At 41.8% G+C, this 16,482-nt stretch overlaps 1 protein-coding gene across 1 annotated transcript in view; it reads right to left on the bottom strand.

The window, feature by feature from the left end:
• Positions 1–16,482, bottom strand: part of ANTXR1 (ANTXR cell adhesion molecule 1) — a 228,429-nt gene that overhangs the window by 141,225 nt on the left and 70,722 nt on the right. The window contains exon 9 of the mRNA XM_024558482.3: positions 6,570–6,630. Coding sequence (XP_024414250.1) covers positions 6,570–6,630 — 61 coding nt within the window. The remainder of the gene's footprint in view (positions 1–6,569; positions 6,631–16,482) is intronic.

Here is a 16,482-nt window from a genome sequence, read left to right as displayed (position 1 = left end):
AGTGCTTCCCAGATAAGGTCAAGTTAAAGGAGTTCATCATCACCAAGCCCTTATTATATGAAATGTTAAAGGGACTTATCTAAGAAAAAGAAGATGATCAAAACTATGAACAGTAAAATGACAACAAACTCACAACTGTCAACAACTGAACCTAAAACAAAAACAAAAACTATGCAAACAAATAGAACAAGAACAGAATCACAGAAATGGAGACCACATAGGGAAAACATATAGGGAATAAGAAGCATAACTGGTAGCTACAAAATAGACAGGGGGAGGCTAAGAATAGTATTGGAAATGTAGAAGCCAAAAAACTTTATGTACGGCCCACGGACATGAACTAAGGGCAGGGGGTTGCTGGTAGGACAGGGGGGTAGGGTGGAGGGTAATAAAGGGAGGAAAATGGGACAACTGTAATAGCACAATCAATGAAATATATTTAACAGAAAAAATAACATTTTTATTGTATTTTTTCTGTTACCATTTACCCCTCTATACCCTCTTCTACCTCCACCCACCCCGTCCATGTCCATGAGTCCTTTCTCTTTTTTGCTCTTTTTTTTTTCTTTTTCAACGGTGAATTTTATGGTATGTGAATTTTAGCTCAATTAAAAAAAGAGAAAAATTAAGATCAGTGAATAGTTTGATAAACTTATTCCATTCTGTTCCCTCTTTTGTATCTTTTCCTTTTATTTTTTTGAAATGTGGAACCCATAATTTTGAAATGACTTCAATAAACAATATCATCATTGTATCTGAAAATGAGACATCTCTATAATCTCCATTTTTTCTGCCTCCCAAGACTTGCCTGCAAAATTATTGTTAGTGATATTTCATCTTATGAATAAGTTTGAATTTGATATCTTAATATATGTTTAATGAAACATAAAATATAATATGGTGACTAATGTACATTAAGTGCTTTCCAATGCTTAAATTTTTCTAGAACTTTTAAAATTTTATAGTCATTTATTTATAACATCTTTACTGGGGTAAAATTGACATACAATAACTTGCATATCAAGTATATAACTTGAGAAGTTTTGACATATGTATGTAATCATGGGACAATAGCACAATCGAAATAATGACCACATCCATTACCCTTGAAGGCTGCCATTTGTAATGTGCCCTTTGTAATCTCCCACCTGCCCCTCCCAACACCACTCCCACGCAACCACTGATCAGGTCTCTATTACCAATTTGTTTGCATTTTCTAGAATTTTGTGTAAATGAACTCACATAGTTAGTAACTTTTTGTCTAACTTCTTTTACTTAGCACAATTATTTTATGGCTTATCCACAGTTATTTTGATGTTATGCACAATGTATTCCTATTTATTGCTATATATTGTTCATTATTTGGATAAACCAAAATTTGTCTATCCATTTACCTGTTGATGAACATTTCGGTTGTTTATCGTTTTGGCTATTGAAATAGAGCTGTTATAGACATTGTATGCAAGTATTTGTCTGGATACAGATTTCCTTTTCCCTTGGGTAAATACCTAGGGCTAGAATGGCTACGTCACATGGTAGGTATGTGTTTGATTTTTTTAAAAAGTGTCTAAACTGTTTTTCAAAGTGATTTTGTCATTTTACATTCTCACCAACAGTGAATGAGAATCCCTCCTCCAAAGACAAATCTCTTTAAATGAAAAGGAAGACAGAGAAGAGAGTTAAACAAGAGAGGTGCCTAAGGGCTGGGCGTGAGTGCTTTGAAAAACAGTGAAAAGGGAAAGAAATGAAACCACTATTTGTTGTTGCTTAAATGTGTCTGTTTTTAAGCGTCTAATTTCCAAATGGTAAACATGAAGCCTAAAACTCCCTTCCTTTTCTGCTACCTCACCCAGTTTTATTACAAACAGCGGGAAACGGACACAGCAGGAATAATACAACTGCTTCTGAAATGACAATGTGAGGAGCTAATTATAACCTCCTTCCACTTCCGGAGTACAAAAGCTTCAAATGTGGAGCAGTTGGCAGGTTGCACACTTAATTCCAATTAGTTCCTTCCTGAACTACTTGCTCACATAGCACACTGTGCACTGTTCAAGTTTATGGCCAACTAAGTGGGGCCCGGGGAAAACTGGCTTAGGCAAAAGGGTGCATTTCCTAGAGAGGAGCTAATCTAGGCAGGGCCAGTCCAATAATGGGTCAATTCTCCTAATTATACAGAGACTAATGTACAAAAATATTTAATTAGGAACTTTTAAAAAGAGTCTGTATTGGAAGGGAAGCAGAATTATTTAAATGCAGGTAAAGTTTAAAAGGTGCTATAAAAGCTCTCCACACAGCAGGTGACTTGCTACATGTTTTAGAACAGGGACTGTAAATCCAATGACAGAAGCACCATGCCAAATGACAACCATAAGCTTGGCCTGAGTATTAGGTGACAATAGGGAGTGGTGGGGGTTATGGTGAACAGAAAAGAGTATATGCTCCTTTTAAGGTTGTTCAATCTCTAATAATTATCTTGTAATAAATACACGTCCAGCGTGATTAGATCTGATTTTTCAAAACAGATATTTTAGATAAAATCAGATTTTTAAATGTTAGCAATAAATTTAAGTTTCTTAAAAAAAAATACAGTGTGGATCAAAAAGAGCATATGTGCAGACCAGTCAGGGTTTGTAGGCTGCCAGTTTAAAGCCTCTAGCAGGGGTCTCCAGATCACCTCCTCTCCTATGGACATGCCTTTGTCAGTGCCATTCTTCAAATATGGGACTTGGAACCATGGTCTGAGCCCAGAGCACCAGGACGTGGAATTAGCTCTCCTGATCTGGGCACTGCATGGCTACTGAATCGCCCAAAGACTACATCAGCTTTTATTTTTGTCAGAAGCAAACCTGTCAGATATCATGATAGCTATGATTCTCCTTGTTTCTTCTTTCCCCCCATATTAACTAAGTCAGGTTTCCCTAAATCTGCCTCTAAGTGAAACTGGCTATTTGAACCCAAGGCCATTTTATATATGCCCCATTAAATTTTACCCTATTATTTGCAGCTCAGCATATAAAGATCTGTGTTGGATCCCAGTGTTGTTGTCCACCCAGGGCATCATCTCTCTGCCTCTCTCAGAGCTCAGTGTGCCGTCAGAACCAAGGCTGGCTGTTGCTGAGTGGTTGGTGAAAGCCAGCTGACATCACTGTCTTGGAGGAATGCAATGGTCAGCTAGAGTGTCCTGAGCAGACAGGCCTGGTGGGGCTCCACAGCAGCTGCTCTGGAGGCCAGAGGTTTTTTTTTTTTTTAACATTAGTGGGTTTTTTAAAAAAAGATTTGATTTATTTATTTTTAGACAGAGAAGAAGGGAGGGAGAAAGAGAGGGAGAGAAACATCAATGTGCAGTTGCCTCTCGGGTGCCCTGAACTGGATACCTGGCCTGCAACCCAGACATGTGCCCTGACTGGGAATCGAACCAGCAACCCTTTGGTTCTCAGGCTGGTGTTCAATCCACTGAGCCACACCAGCCAGGGCAGGAAGGGGAGTTTTTACTCCCTGAGTGAGAGTGAGGAAAGGCGACTGAGAGATAAGGCTTTTGATGAAAGCAAATTCTACCTTTTTTTTTCCCACAGATCTGTCTAGGTCTTAGTCTCCCCATTATACTTGGAAATATAAACAATCTATTAGTTCGTTGTTCACTTTCTCTTCTAGCACACGAATAATTAATCATTTTGCAGGCGCTCTGAACTCCATCAATATTCTCCCCATTTTTTTTTCCGTAGAGACACATACAGGCATGTTTTTCTCATGTAGGTATAATGCCATCAACATTAAGATTCTCACATTAGCCTTTAATCCTCATTGAGATGACGCTGATCATATAATATCACCTGGTTTTGTACAACAGTTTGTGCTTTTCAAAGCACTTTGGTGTAAATCCCTGAGTCCTGGCAGTAGCCTAAAGAAGATCCCAGAGCGGGGATGCGTAGGTCTACCCGACAGGAGTTCACAGTCACGGACAGTAACAGAGGCTCCAGGGCTGCACGGAAGCCAGGCTTCCAGAGAATGACCAGCAATAGGCCCTGAGAGAAATCCATGGAAGAATTGGTGCAAGGATTTCTTTTGGAAGTTTCATTTCCTTCTTAGTAAAGTTATTCTCAGATCAGCATGTTTTAGCTATTTTGATTCTAATTCAAGAAAGATGAGAACTTGGCTCTTCAAAACCTATGGTTAGCTCCCGTCACTGTGTCCCGTATTAACTTCCTCTTCATGAGAAATAGAGATAGAACTGGGTAGTTGACTCTGACACAGGCGACAATTGTTTGTTTTAAAATATGGCATATTGTGCCTAAGCCAGAGATTTAAAAATTATCTAAAGTAAGGTTCCTTGGATTGGATTTGCCAGAGATATGTCTATCTTACTGATTCTACCAAAGAAACAGCTCTTGGAAAAAATTTCAATTAAATTGCTTTAACTTGTTTAAATTTATGAATGCATTTTAATATTTTTCTTGTATTTTCCGTAGCTTTTAGAAATATCTTTTTTATTTTCTGTTCCATTTAATAAGAAATATATTAAAATCAATGAATTTCCTAGGATTAGTTCTTGTGGACCCTGATATTTCTGTGCCATATTCATTTTATATGTGTGGCCTTTTTTATTGCCTCAAATACCTCAATGGTATGTAAAGGAGATTTTGGTTTACTAATCTTTGATTCAAGAATTATTTAGGAAGATACTTTTCTATTGTCCGAGTTGAAATGTTGTTTTTATTTTGTCCTCGTTCTTTCTGTCTTTGCCTATTAATTTCTAATTTTTCTTCATTTTAATCAGACAGTTCAAAGGAATGGTACTCTCTTCAGGTGACATGAAAGGAGTTAATAAGGGTCAAACGGGCAAAAATCAGTGCAGTGTTTGCTGAAGGAATATATGAATGCAGACGTTCAGTCAACACTGACTGCCTACCTGTCGGGTGCCATGCGCTGTATTAGGAAGAGGAGCGAAACAGGAGGGGACTTGGTCAGGCTGGGGAATTAACTGAAGTGCATTCCTTATCTTTAGACTCTGGGTCACTACAAGGTCGGAACACTCCCAGAAGGCTTGCTGTACCGCAAGTCTGGGTTTTCCTCGTGAATGGGATAATTGTACAATTGAAAAACTCCCCTGTTTTCCAATGATTTTAAATGAAAAAACTATAAGAGTTGTGGAGGCGGGTTTACCTGGAAGCTAATGAGCCCTGGTTGGGGCTCCTCACTGCATGGACCCCTTACAAAGCTCTGGCACTGGGGTCACGTGGTGCTATTCTTTTGTCGAATTTGCAAAGGTAAGATTTTTCAATTCTTGTTCTTAAAGAGGTTCTCCTGGATCCGTTCCATGGCAATAGCAACTGCCCCTGCCATCTGTCTTATCAGGTAGCAATTTATTTAAAAATCAGGAGATCATCTTTGTTGATTGCTTTTCTTTGGGAAATGTACACACATTTGTGAATAGTCACCAAATATTAACAAGTTTTTATGTTTACATATATACTTAATGCTTCATTGGTGGCAAATATTATTCAGTGCCTCTAATTCCTTGAAAGTCTTTCAGCTATTCTAAAATACAGCCAGCAAACTGGATGGAATCTTTAAGGAATTGCTTCATTTACACCAATAAAATTTGTCCTAAAGCATAAACATGAACAGTGTTTGAAAAAGCCTGCAAGTTCTTCTCCAGCTCATAAGATTGTATAATATATTTTCTGTGATAAATTAATAACTGGAACTTAGCGTTTTGGAGACTAGAAAGGCGGTACTAACAGTGACCTCTCAACAGTGACAGACTCAAGTTCCCAAAGCACGGGCACAGAGAGAGGTTATCTGTTTGTAGCTCCAGCACCCAGGACCGTGCCTGGCATTCAGTAGATGCTCAATGATATTTTTTAAATAAATAAGAGTGATGGGAAACCTGATAGGAATTATACAAAAGAGCCAGCATGGCTGAAATTTCAGGCAGTCTGTTACAATACAAAACAATCACAAGACCCTCAACTGGGATCAGTTAGAGAAAATACTGGAGAAGGCTGATTCTTAGTGTAAGCAGAGACTTCCTCCATAGTGGACAGATGGTAACGGCCCTTCACTAGGACAAGTGGAGTTGCCAAACACTATTTTGTGAGGACTGGTGGATTGAGCAATTAATTAAGATCAATACATTAATTATGGAGAGAGGCCAACACCAATTAAGTGATTACATATATCAACCTTCCAAGGGTGGCCTACAAGCACCGTGAGCGTCTGGTACCTGCTGGGCTGCCGTGAGCACGCAGGGCTAGACTCCACTTCTGTCCACAGCAGGTGTTGGTGGCCATGTGTGGGAATCCAGCATTTCTGCAATACTCGCACAATCAATCCCACGAAAAGAGTTTGGACAGGCGTTTTCAAAGTTTCAAACAACTGACATGTTGCTTCTTTCCTTTTGTTTCCCCTAAAAGCAAATGTACTTTGCCATTTCTACTCCTCCTTCCAACCTCATCCTTTCCAGCCTTCCGTCCTCTCTTTCCCACCAATCATGTCAACATGTGACTCGAGCTCGAATTATCTCAAACTAACTGTATGAGAGCAATTAGCACTTAGTTTCAACCTACCTCCTGCACATATGGTGGATGGTTCCGCTGCTAGAATTTCAATGCAGGACTTCTTCAAAATCTAAAAGGAAAGGAAATAAAGTCAAAGCACAGCTTATTTTGTTAAAACAAAGAAGATTTCCTTTTAGTTACCAAGATAGGAATATTCAAAAACATTATGTTGCGGTGGGTGGGTGTGTGGGTGGGTGGGGAGTATTTTACGAGTATCGTTAATGTCAAACATTCAATGATCCAACATTGTGTTAGATGCTGCTGGGTATCCCGAAAGCCGTAAGAATTACTCATTCCTTTGTTCTTTCAGCAGATATTTATTGAATCTATGATATGCCAGACAAAGCTTTGGGGAGTTTTGACCTCTCGTTGGGGAAATAGGCCTTACATCTGAAGAGATAAATAACAATGGCTGGTCATATGTGGTAGGTGCCAGAGCGAAGGGGCAGAGAGAAGGCCATGAAGCTCATGGGGGAGGCCACTGAAGTCTGGTACGTTGGGAAAGACTTCACAGAACAGGTGGGTGCTGAGGGTAGGACTCTGTCAGGTGGAGTGGAGTGAGTTAGGGAAAGGTCGGGCTCCAGACAGGGAATGGCATGAGCAAAGGTGAGAAAGTAGAAATGCATATCTCTTTAGCTGGAATAAAAAGAGCTTGAAAAGCAGAACAAAGAGGGAGAACAGATAAAGCCGGAGAGGAAGGATGGAGATGGCCCACGCTCTAGAGGATGGTTCTCAGATTCCTGTGCTCAGTTCCCTTTTCGTTAGAAGAGTCTGGAGAGAAGCTGCGGGAGAGGGTTTTGAAGGCTGCTTTGTCGTGCCCACTCTTCAGGGGGACCTCCATGCCTCACTCACGTGGAAATGTAGTCTTCCCCCATGTGAGTCTTGTAGGGTTGGGTGGAGTGTGTAGGGGAACCCCTTAACTGCTTAGGGACTCAATAAAGAAGGCTTGTTCTGGCCAAAGCAGTTTCTAACTAGTAGGGTGTAAGCTTCTCTCCACTTGTAAATCCTGTCTCTTATTTAATATTGATTATGAAATTTCAACCATGCATTTGAAGTAAGTATAGGACAATTTACCCAGTAAATGCAGTACCTTTATTTGGACCTTAATTTGGAAACTGAGAAGGTTCAGAGGGCTGAAGGAAACCATTTTTCTATTTATGAAAGGGGCATTTGTTAGAGGAATTGATAGCGAAATTATAAAACTTAAAGTCCGTAAAAGAAAAATCATGCGTTTGCATTGGGAAACACTTGTGTTGGTATATTTATCTATATATGCTACTCTGTTCGAGCTTAAGTAATACATACACCATGAGTTACAATCAAATAAAAGATATAATAAATTACAAAAGGGGAGGAAATAGATTAAAGGGAAAATAAAGGAAGCTGAAATAAGGAGTGTGAACATCATAGAAAAAATACACTGTGAGGAGTTTATTTCCTTTGGAGGAGTGGCTCATGGGTGTAGTTCTAAGCTTTCTAGTAGCAAATGAGGAGAGACAATATTTATGAGATTCTCAATCTGTAGAAAAAAACAAGCTGGCTTCTCAGAAGAGATAATATTTACCCATTCCAGAGAGAAATCGGGGCGTCCTCACAGAGAAGCATTGTGAAAGGAAATGAACAACATGCTTCAGAAAATCTTTGTCTGATGTGCAGATGACAAAATGTTACAATGTAGTCACCGAAACAAGTTCCCTCACAACCATGCATTTTAAATAACTCTATAGACCCGAAAGTCATAAAGAGCAGTATTTCGTTTTTTGACAGTTCTAAAATTCAGATTTCCCTGACAGTCCTTCCCACTCTTACACAATTAAAGGCATTTTCATACTTCGATCCTGCTATTTGTTTTCAGCTTCCCCCTGATCTCACAGCAGGAAGCAATGTAAGTCTTTCTGTCAGCTTTTGCCTTCTTTCCTCGGCCTCTGGCTTAGCCAGCCACCTCTGCTCCCATCCCAAACACAGGAGCAGCCTCAGTTTCCCCTGGTCCCCAAACCTGTTCCAACTACAGAATGACTCGTGCGCCCCCGAGCTCCCACATCCAGTGCCCGTCTCCATCAGAGTCAGTGGTCCTCACACAGGTGACTCTGGGGACTTGGTGCCACCACCAGCTCCTGAGTTCCCTTCACTGTCATTCTGACTTGGGATCAGGAACCCCAAGCACAGATCCTGGGAATCCATCTTTCCCTCCCCCTGGCTTCTCCCTCCACCCTTTCCCTAGGGCTGGTCCAGTCCTTTAGGTCTCTTATGTAGGCAGCCATGTCCCAGGATGGATTGGGGCTTACCAAGATCTTGATGTACAATGATTCACACTCGAGGTGACAACTGTCTGAATTCAATTGTGATGACTGTTTACCCTCCCCCCCCCCCCCCCACCGTTTGCTGTCGCTGGGCTCTTCCTGCCTGAAGGGCCAGCTCAGGCAGTGGTTGCCATGACTGAGGGAGGTAACCACCCCCTTTAACATTTCCTCAGGCGAGTCTTCAAACAGGCCACATTGGAAGAAACAGAATTCACTCACATGGAGAAACTTATTAAATAGTGGCATTAGAACAACCACGAAGCTATTTTTTGATGTTTTAAACCAAATTACTAGGGCATTTGGCATCCCTTAATAAATCATTCTATCATCCACAACAAAAGATTTCAAAAACAGTTTAAGAATAAAAATTGAGCTATTGGACCTATTCTGTCCCTATCCCCAACTCCACCAAAACACATAAACGAAATATTTTCACCCATGTAAGTTCTTGACTTCGAACCAATCTTTTTGAATCTACTCTAATACTTAACCAGGGGTCAGCAAAGGAAACGCCCATGAATCTTTGGCCACAGAGACACACTGAGCGGGGTTTGTCATAATAAACACACGCTGTATTATTCTCTCAAAGTGTCTGCAATTAGCTGATAAATCTAAGGAGTGTTATGAAGGGCCAAAAAATGTCAGCCAAGCGCTGTGCTTCAATCCAGTAAAAACACAACTTTCCCAATCTTAACTTAAAACATCTGGAAGAGATGCAGTGCAGCCAATAGAGTAAAATTTATCAGTGAGGGGGATGGGCAGGATTTGTCTGGGACTTCTATTAGTTTGAAATGTCTGGTTTCAAAAGGTAGGAAGTCACAATGGCACTCGGTGGATTTTGGGGGGTTCCCTTGGTTATTAGCAGCCCAGACTGTGCAGTAATCCGTCTGTCTGAACTTCCCCAGACAGCAGATCAGCTTGGGGACTGGAGACTAGATGGAGGTGGGGAGGTGAAGGATCTGTCCCCGACAAGAGCAGAGGGAGGCATGGAAGAGTTGTGGAGCCGGCACCGTGGAACTGCTGGAGTGAAATCACTAGATGGAGCAGAAGGGACTCACACAGAGGATGATGTCAGAGCCGAGAGTATAGCTGGCCTATAATGGAGACCGGTTAAGACCACCGAGTGCCTCAAATATTATCTAATGTGAGGATTTGGTCCTGGCCCTGGACTTGTACTTAGCTGACCTATAGTGCTTGACAAATCCTTTAGCTTTTCTGAACTCCAATTTTGAGGAGTAGTTTAACATACTGAGTAACAGCTTGGAATCTGGAATCAAATTGCTTGGGACAGCTCACTCATGGCAGTGTGACCTTGGGCAAGTAGCATAGCCTCTGACGCTCTGGTTCCTCAATTGTAGAAGTGGGATAAGCAGAGCACCTAATGCATAAGGCTGCGGAGTTGAGAAGACTGAGTGAGATTATAACATAGACAAACCCCGTAGCACAGTGCCTGGAATCTGGTAACTAAGTCCTCAACCAATGACCAATGGCAGCTGTTACTAGTAAGAACCTGGGCTCTGGAGACAGATTTGGGCTCCGAATAGATTTACGTTCAAATCCAAACTCCACCCCTTACTGGTCATGCGGACTTGGACAAGTTATTAAAATCCTGAACCTCAGTTTCATCTTCTATAAAATAGGCATAAGAAAAACAATGACCTGAAAGGGCTATATATTGACAAAATAAATAAGAGACATGAATATAGAGATATTTAATTTGTAAAGTCAATTGGACTTGGGTGGCAAAATTCGTATTGGATTGGATGATAAAGAGTGAGATTCAAGGAAATCTGACAAGGTTTTTGTCTATGGACAGAGCAAGCAGAGGTGATTGGCCAATAGATGGTTATTAACAACTTTTGGGCCACCAGCCAGGATGTGCCCTTCATGAAAAATTTCACCAAGAAATGTGTTCAGTACTATAAAGGACACATGGACAAAACCAAGGGGGAGGGTGGAGGTGGGGGAGGGAGGTGGGTTCAGCTGGGGTGGGGTGGAGGGATGGGGAGAAAAGGCACACAACTGTAATTGAATAACAATAAAATTTTTTTTTTAAAAAGGGGGAAAAAAAAGAAATGTGTTCAGAACATCCTTAGTCGTAAAGCACTTAGCAGAATATCTGACATACAGAAGTAGGCTTACAGCTGTAAGTATGTGAGACACAGCTTATTCTTGTACGACCATTCATTAATTATTGTACTACTTTCCGTATGAACCAGTGTAAACCTACTTTTGCCCACCCCTGTATATTCAGCCCTGAAACCATGTAGCTGGTACTGTTACTTTTGTTTTTACCGTTGCTACTGCAAGTCCTGTTGGGCCAAGATAGCAGCTCACATATGCTTCTCTCCCACCACCCACCACTGGCCTCGTGCTCAATTTGTTGAAACAAATAATAAAGATGGCTAATATTTTCATGTCGCGTTTTTGAAAGATTTCGAAAAGAAGATCTATGGGAAGGCACGTTTGAAATCCACAGAGAACTACAGAAATCTGACGTGCTGCTACTGGTACAGCTACTTTTGCACATCTCATTAAACTGTTGGCAGAGAACAAGAGGCAGCAAATGTAAAAGAACTTTGCCAAGTAATAAGAGCTATTCCGTATATTTAAAGTGAAAGCCATTGTGGAAGTTCAGGTTGTATAAGAGTTTATTTTTTTGGACTCTAAAAACCTAATGTCCTTTTTCATAAAGTTCTCAGTTTATACAGAGATTTTGCAAGAATCCTTAAAGGATTATAAATATTTGCATAGGGTTACTAGGAACACCTCCTTTGCCATAAGCCTAATTTTTTTTCTAATTGCTCTGCCTCCTTCCCAAATAAACAACCAATCTTTATTTACTCGACCATTTACTGTTAGAGTGTGTGTGTGTGTGTGTGTGTGTGTGTGTGTGAATTCATTCTTCCACACATCTTTCAGGTCCTACGGAGCGTGTCTTACCCAGCATGTTCCTTGGTGTCTTACTTGTCTTGCAGGGCACGTTCTGCTTGTAAGATGTCAGGGGTTTGGCACAGGCTGCCTGTGGGCAGCTAACTATCTGTTGACCGATTACATCTGTCTAGTTCTCTAAGACAAAACCTAGCAGTTTTCCTTTACCTCACTCTCTCTGTCCAGTGTGGATTTTGCCACCTAAGTCCTGGTGATTTTAGTAGTGAAATATTTCTGGATCCACCCACATTTTAGTATAAATTACCATCCTTCAGAGGACTTGTCATGGTTTACAATTATATATTTATTTTTGGATTGTTTGGTCATTGTCATTCTTCCATAAACTCTATGAGGGCAAGGATTAGATTTGCTTTTACCCACTACTATGTCCACAATGCCTAACCTGGCACATAGTAGGCACTAAGTAAATATTTATTGAATAACTAAATGAACACATGGCACAATTTCTGCATCGCTTCATAAACTGGCATTGTAGCATATTACGTAGTGGTCTTCTATCTTCCCTGTAATTAGAACTTAGGGTCTTCTGAATACAAAGCCACGTTCAGCATCTTGTAACACCTCCTTCTTTTTAGTACACACCACCATCTTTAGGGGCCACCTTCTCGGGATGCCTATTTCAACACATTCATTTTTTAAGGGCATGCCTTTGAGAACAATAGTGCTGTGGGTGTTACCATAGCTCCACGTCTAAGATCTAGACTGGCCTGCGTTTTACAAAGCCTCAGCGCCTCCACTTGGCAAAAATGTAGAGATCTCTGCGTGGCGGCAACACTCGGGCTCCGTCAGAAGGACCACAGACCCTGTTACAGCCGATCGCAGAACACACATTGGGCAGGCCTGGGGAGCACTGATTTTAGTTTAAAAGGCCAAGCTTGGGACACACAATAGGCTGGCTCATCTGTGTCTTCAGGACTAACTCCGTGAATTTTGAAATTACAGCAGGTCTTCTTCTAATAACATCATTTTGTTCAGCGTTTTCATTATAATGTCTGAGACGCTGTCAAAACTCCTGTTTATGTCAATTAACCTGTGGTAAAATTGGTTTCGGTACACATCATTTTGCTGCCGTTCTAAGAATCCATTTACAACATTGAATGAGGACCTCCTGTATCCACTCCACACTTTAAACCAGTAATCACACTTACTGTTAACTATGGACATCACCCTAGATCCATGTCTTTTCTACAGAATCTGAACTTAAAATAAAAATTTACTATTATGCACACATCTTTCTGGGATTCATACATGATTTTATGTATACTTATACATTACACCAAATAAATACTCTAACCTGCAAGAAAGGTTTTTAAGGTTTTGCTGAATTTTGGACAATAAAGCAAAAGTTTCTTCCTTGAGTGGGGCAGCCAGCTCACTCAAATAAATGCTGCTCTTCGCTTGGCTGGTTTCACAGTCAAGGAGAATCTGGTGTGAAGGAGCAGACGCACAGGACAGAGGAGGTTCTGAAACTGAGGAAATTCATTTTTTTCCACGAAACCACTTTCCTGTTTTCAGAAGGAAAGCTCAGATAGCTGTGAACTCCAACACATGGTTTATTTAGTAAGATGAGCTTGTTGACCTGAATATTGGCGAAGTCAGTGGCCCTCCTTGGGAGCTGACCCCTGCAGACAGCATTTCCACTAGATTTTGTTCTAAATTCTACTGTTGCTTTTACAGTGGATCTTAACAGATTCCTAGATATGGGAGCGGGGGTGGGGGGATGCTGAGGATTAACTGAGCATGGCTTTCTGCAATCTTTGTAGCCTCTTCGAGCTATGGGAATTTTTATTACACTTGGACTTTTTAATAAGCCAAATAGAAGTAATAGCTTAGTTGGAATGCCTGGCCTGAAAGACTGCAAAGTCTGAGTCTAATTAATGACTGCTGAGGCACATAATTTTTTCAAAAAGATTTTCTGCTCATTACAGAAACTACAATTGATTCTATTTCTGTTTCCAGGCCTGCAAATGAGCGTGGAACCCAAAATGCCATCTCTTAGAGATACTATCTTGGAAGAGAGGGTCGGGGAAGGACCGAGGGGATTTTATAAGACACAGAGTCACACAAATGCCCCTTGTCATGCAGTGTAGGTCATGAAGGGTGTGCACCCCTCTGGGCTGCTTTACAATGAATAAGTGGGCGCAGCACGACATTGGACACCATAGGAAAGACGACAATTGGGGCAGTCTTCTGTGATCACACAGCTTGGCAATGGACCCAGAGGAATGGCACAGAGCATGACAAAGATCCAAGAGTCAGGCGAATGGTTCCAACATTGGCGGAGCTCAAGGCAAGGAGAGTTTCTGGTGAAGGAGCAACCAGGGCAGGCTCCATGGAGAATAGAAGACTGGATCAGGGCCTCGAGGCAGCATTCAAATGGGGCAAAGGAGGAGAAGGGGTTTCATCCAATCAAATAAGCCCAATTTAGATGAAGGGAGGCTGCTGCAGAAATGGTCCTCCGCCTCTGAGAGCTCTGGAAAGAGGATTAGTTCAGTCAAAACAGGCACTTTCCAGGACCGTGGAATGTGATGCAGCTGCGATTGGAGGGAAACCCTGAGCAGCTCCTAGTGGGGTCTTGGAAGAGTAGGTGGAAGGAAGGCTGTAAAGACAGGCTTTGCCTTCTGTCATAGCTTTGCTAGGAACTGGGCCACATTAGGGGCTGCATTTCTTTCACCTTCCTATGAGCAGAAGGGAGAGGTCAGCACAGGACATGGTTTTCATAAAGAAAATAAATATGTATACACCATGGAATAGATTTACTCCTCAGTTTAGCTGATCTTCTAGCTTCTTTGATAACAAGGATGTTCATGCCAAAACTTGCAAGAAATTCTTGCAAATATAGTTGTTTGCTCAATACTTGATGTCAATCAAACATGCAGATGTTGATCAAACATGCACTGACTTACCCTCCCATTAATGGGAAGCCTGATGCAAGCTCAGATATTTATTCTAAGGAAATGCTCCTAGATGGAGATGGCTTGGTGCCAGTGCCTGGGGTTTTCTCCTCATGGACAGGGTGCCTGGTTCCAGGCACCACCCTCAATTGCACACGAAGAGGGGACAGCGGGGAGTAGGAGCCGGCAGCTCAGTAACCAGGCCAGGTGCTGGGATTCAAAGCTGCAGACCCATTTCAGTGTTATTTGAACCCAGCTTTCAGGCAGGTTCCCGTTTCACTGCCTGCTGCACTTTTGATAAAGAAACAAACACCCGGAGCCTGGTTGGACCTTTGCTTCACATTTTCGTTTGAGGGCTGGCACTACGCTTACTAGTTGTGGTCACTGGAAATTCCCTGAAGAAGCCACAATAACAGAAGGCAAAGGAATAGTTTCTTCCTTTATAGTTTTACTGGCTTAAAGGGCTGCAATCTTCCAACCAACCAAATTTTGTCTTATAATTTTATCAACTGGATTCTGCAAAAGCTAGTAGGAATGCTGTTCTCAGAGGCAGAGTCCTGATCAAGTGTGGAGAAAGATGCTCCTTTCGGCCTGTATCAAGCTGCCAGTGTCGCATCATGATGGAAATTCATCCACTGAGCAGAGCTTGAGATTTTCAGAGCTGCCCGCCCACCCATGGTGCACTCCGGTCACACCACGTGGGCCTGGTCCTGCTGCTACTGGAACTGGGCGAGCTGCATCAGGCCATTTCACAATTTCGGTTGTCAGTGTCTCCCGCTCTGCCACGGAGCTTCTCCCTGGCCTAGACACGTGATTCAGTAGAACACTGTGGTCATTCTCCTAATGACCATTGGAGACAGACCTGGGTCTAGTCTGGATCACACAGCCCGACCGATGTGTGGCCCTGGACAAGTTAGCTAATTTCTCTGTGCCTAGAGTACCTGCTTCTGTAAAAGGAGTAACAATACATTAAATCATGGTCATGAGAATTTGATGACTGTGTGCAATGATTTCCACGGTGTCTAGCACACGAGAACTCACTCAATGCAATGGTGGTATTTTTATTTTACCTTCCTAAGGAAATGAGTTGTGGAACTGGGTTCCAACCCCATACTCCCCATTACAGCTGTGGGCTCTTGAGTAGGTTATCTGAGCTTCAGTTCTGTTACCTGTAAAATTGGGAAGAGTACTTCCTTCATAGCGTTGTTATGATTTTTAAACGGGATGGTATTAAATGGGATAAAGGGACAATGTTTGGCCCCAAAATCTGTTATCTACAGCTGTTGATTTCTTTCTGCCTTTTCCCTATGTCACACCAATGGGAAACTGAAATGGAAAACAGGTAAGCGCACTTGGAAAAATAACACATTATACAAATCTGACACATGAGGACTCCTTCCTTAAAGTAGAGAGGGTTGAGGAACAGTGAAAAGACCAAACCCCAGGAGTCAGGTTGAGGAAGCAGAGAATCCAGGGACTTGATGAATCCAGGTGATTTTCCTGAGTGGTGATTTTCCATTTCCTCAGACACTCGCAGCCAAGTATGGTAGAAAGAGCAGGATCTCTGCAGCCAGACCCAGGTTCAAATTCCCCACTCCACCATATGAGCAGGCAGACTTGGGGCAGTTTTTCCAACCCTCCCGCACCTCAGTTTTCTCACCTGTAAAATGGGGATAATGAGTCCTTCTTCAGAGAGGGGTTTTTGAAGTGCCTAGCAGAGGAGTTGGTGCAGAGAAGATGCTCAATAAATCATACTGATTTTTCTTCTTCTTTAAG

Source organism: Desmodus rotundus, chromosome 5 (assembly GCF_022682495.2).
Source record: "Desmodus rotundus isolate HL8 chromosome 5, HLdesRot8A.1, whole genome shotgun sequence".
Lineage (NCBI taxonomy): Eukaryota > Metazoa > Chordata > Mammalia > Chiroptera > Phyllostomidae > Desmodus > Desmodus rotundus.
Note: the sequence above shows the minus strand (reverse complement) of the source record. Positions and strands in the feature narration are given on the sequence as shown.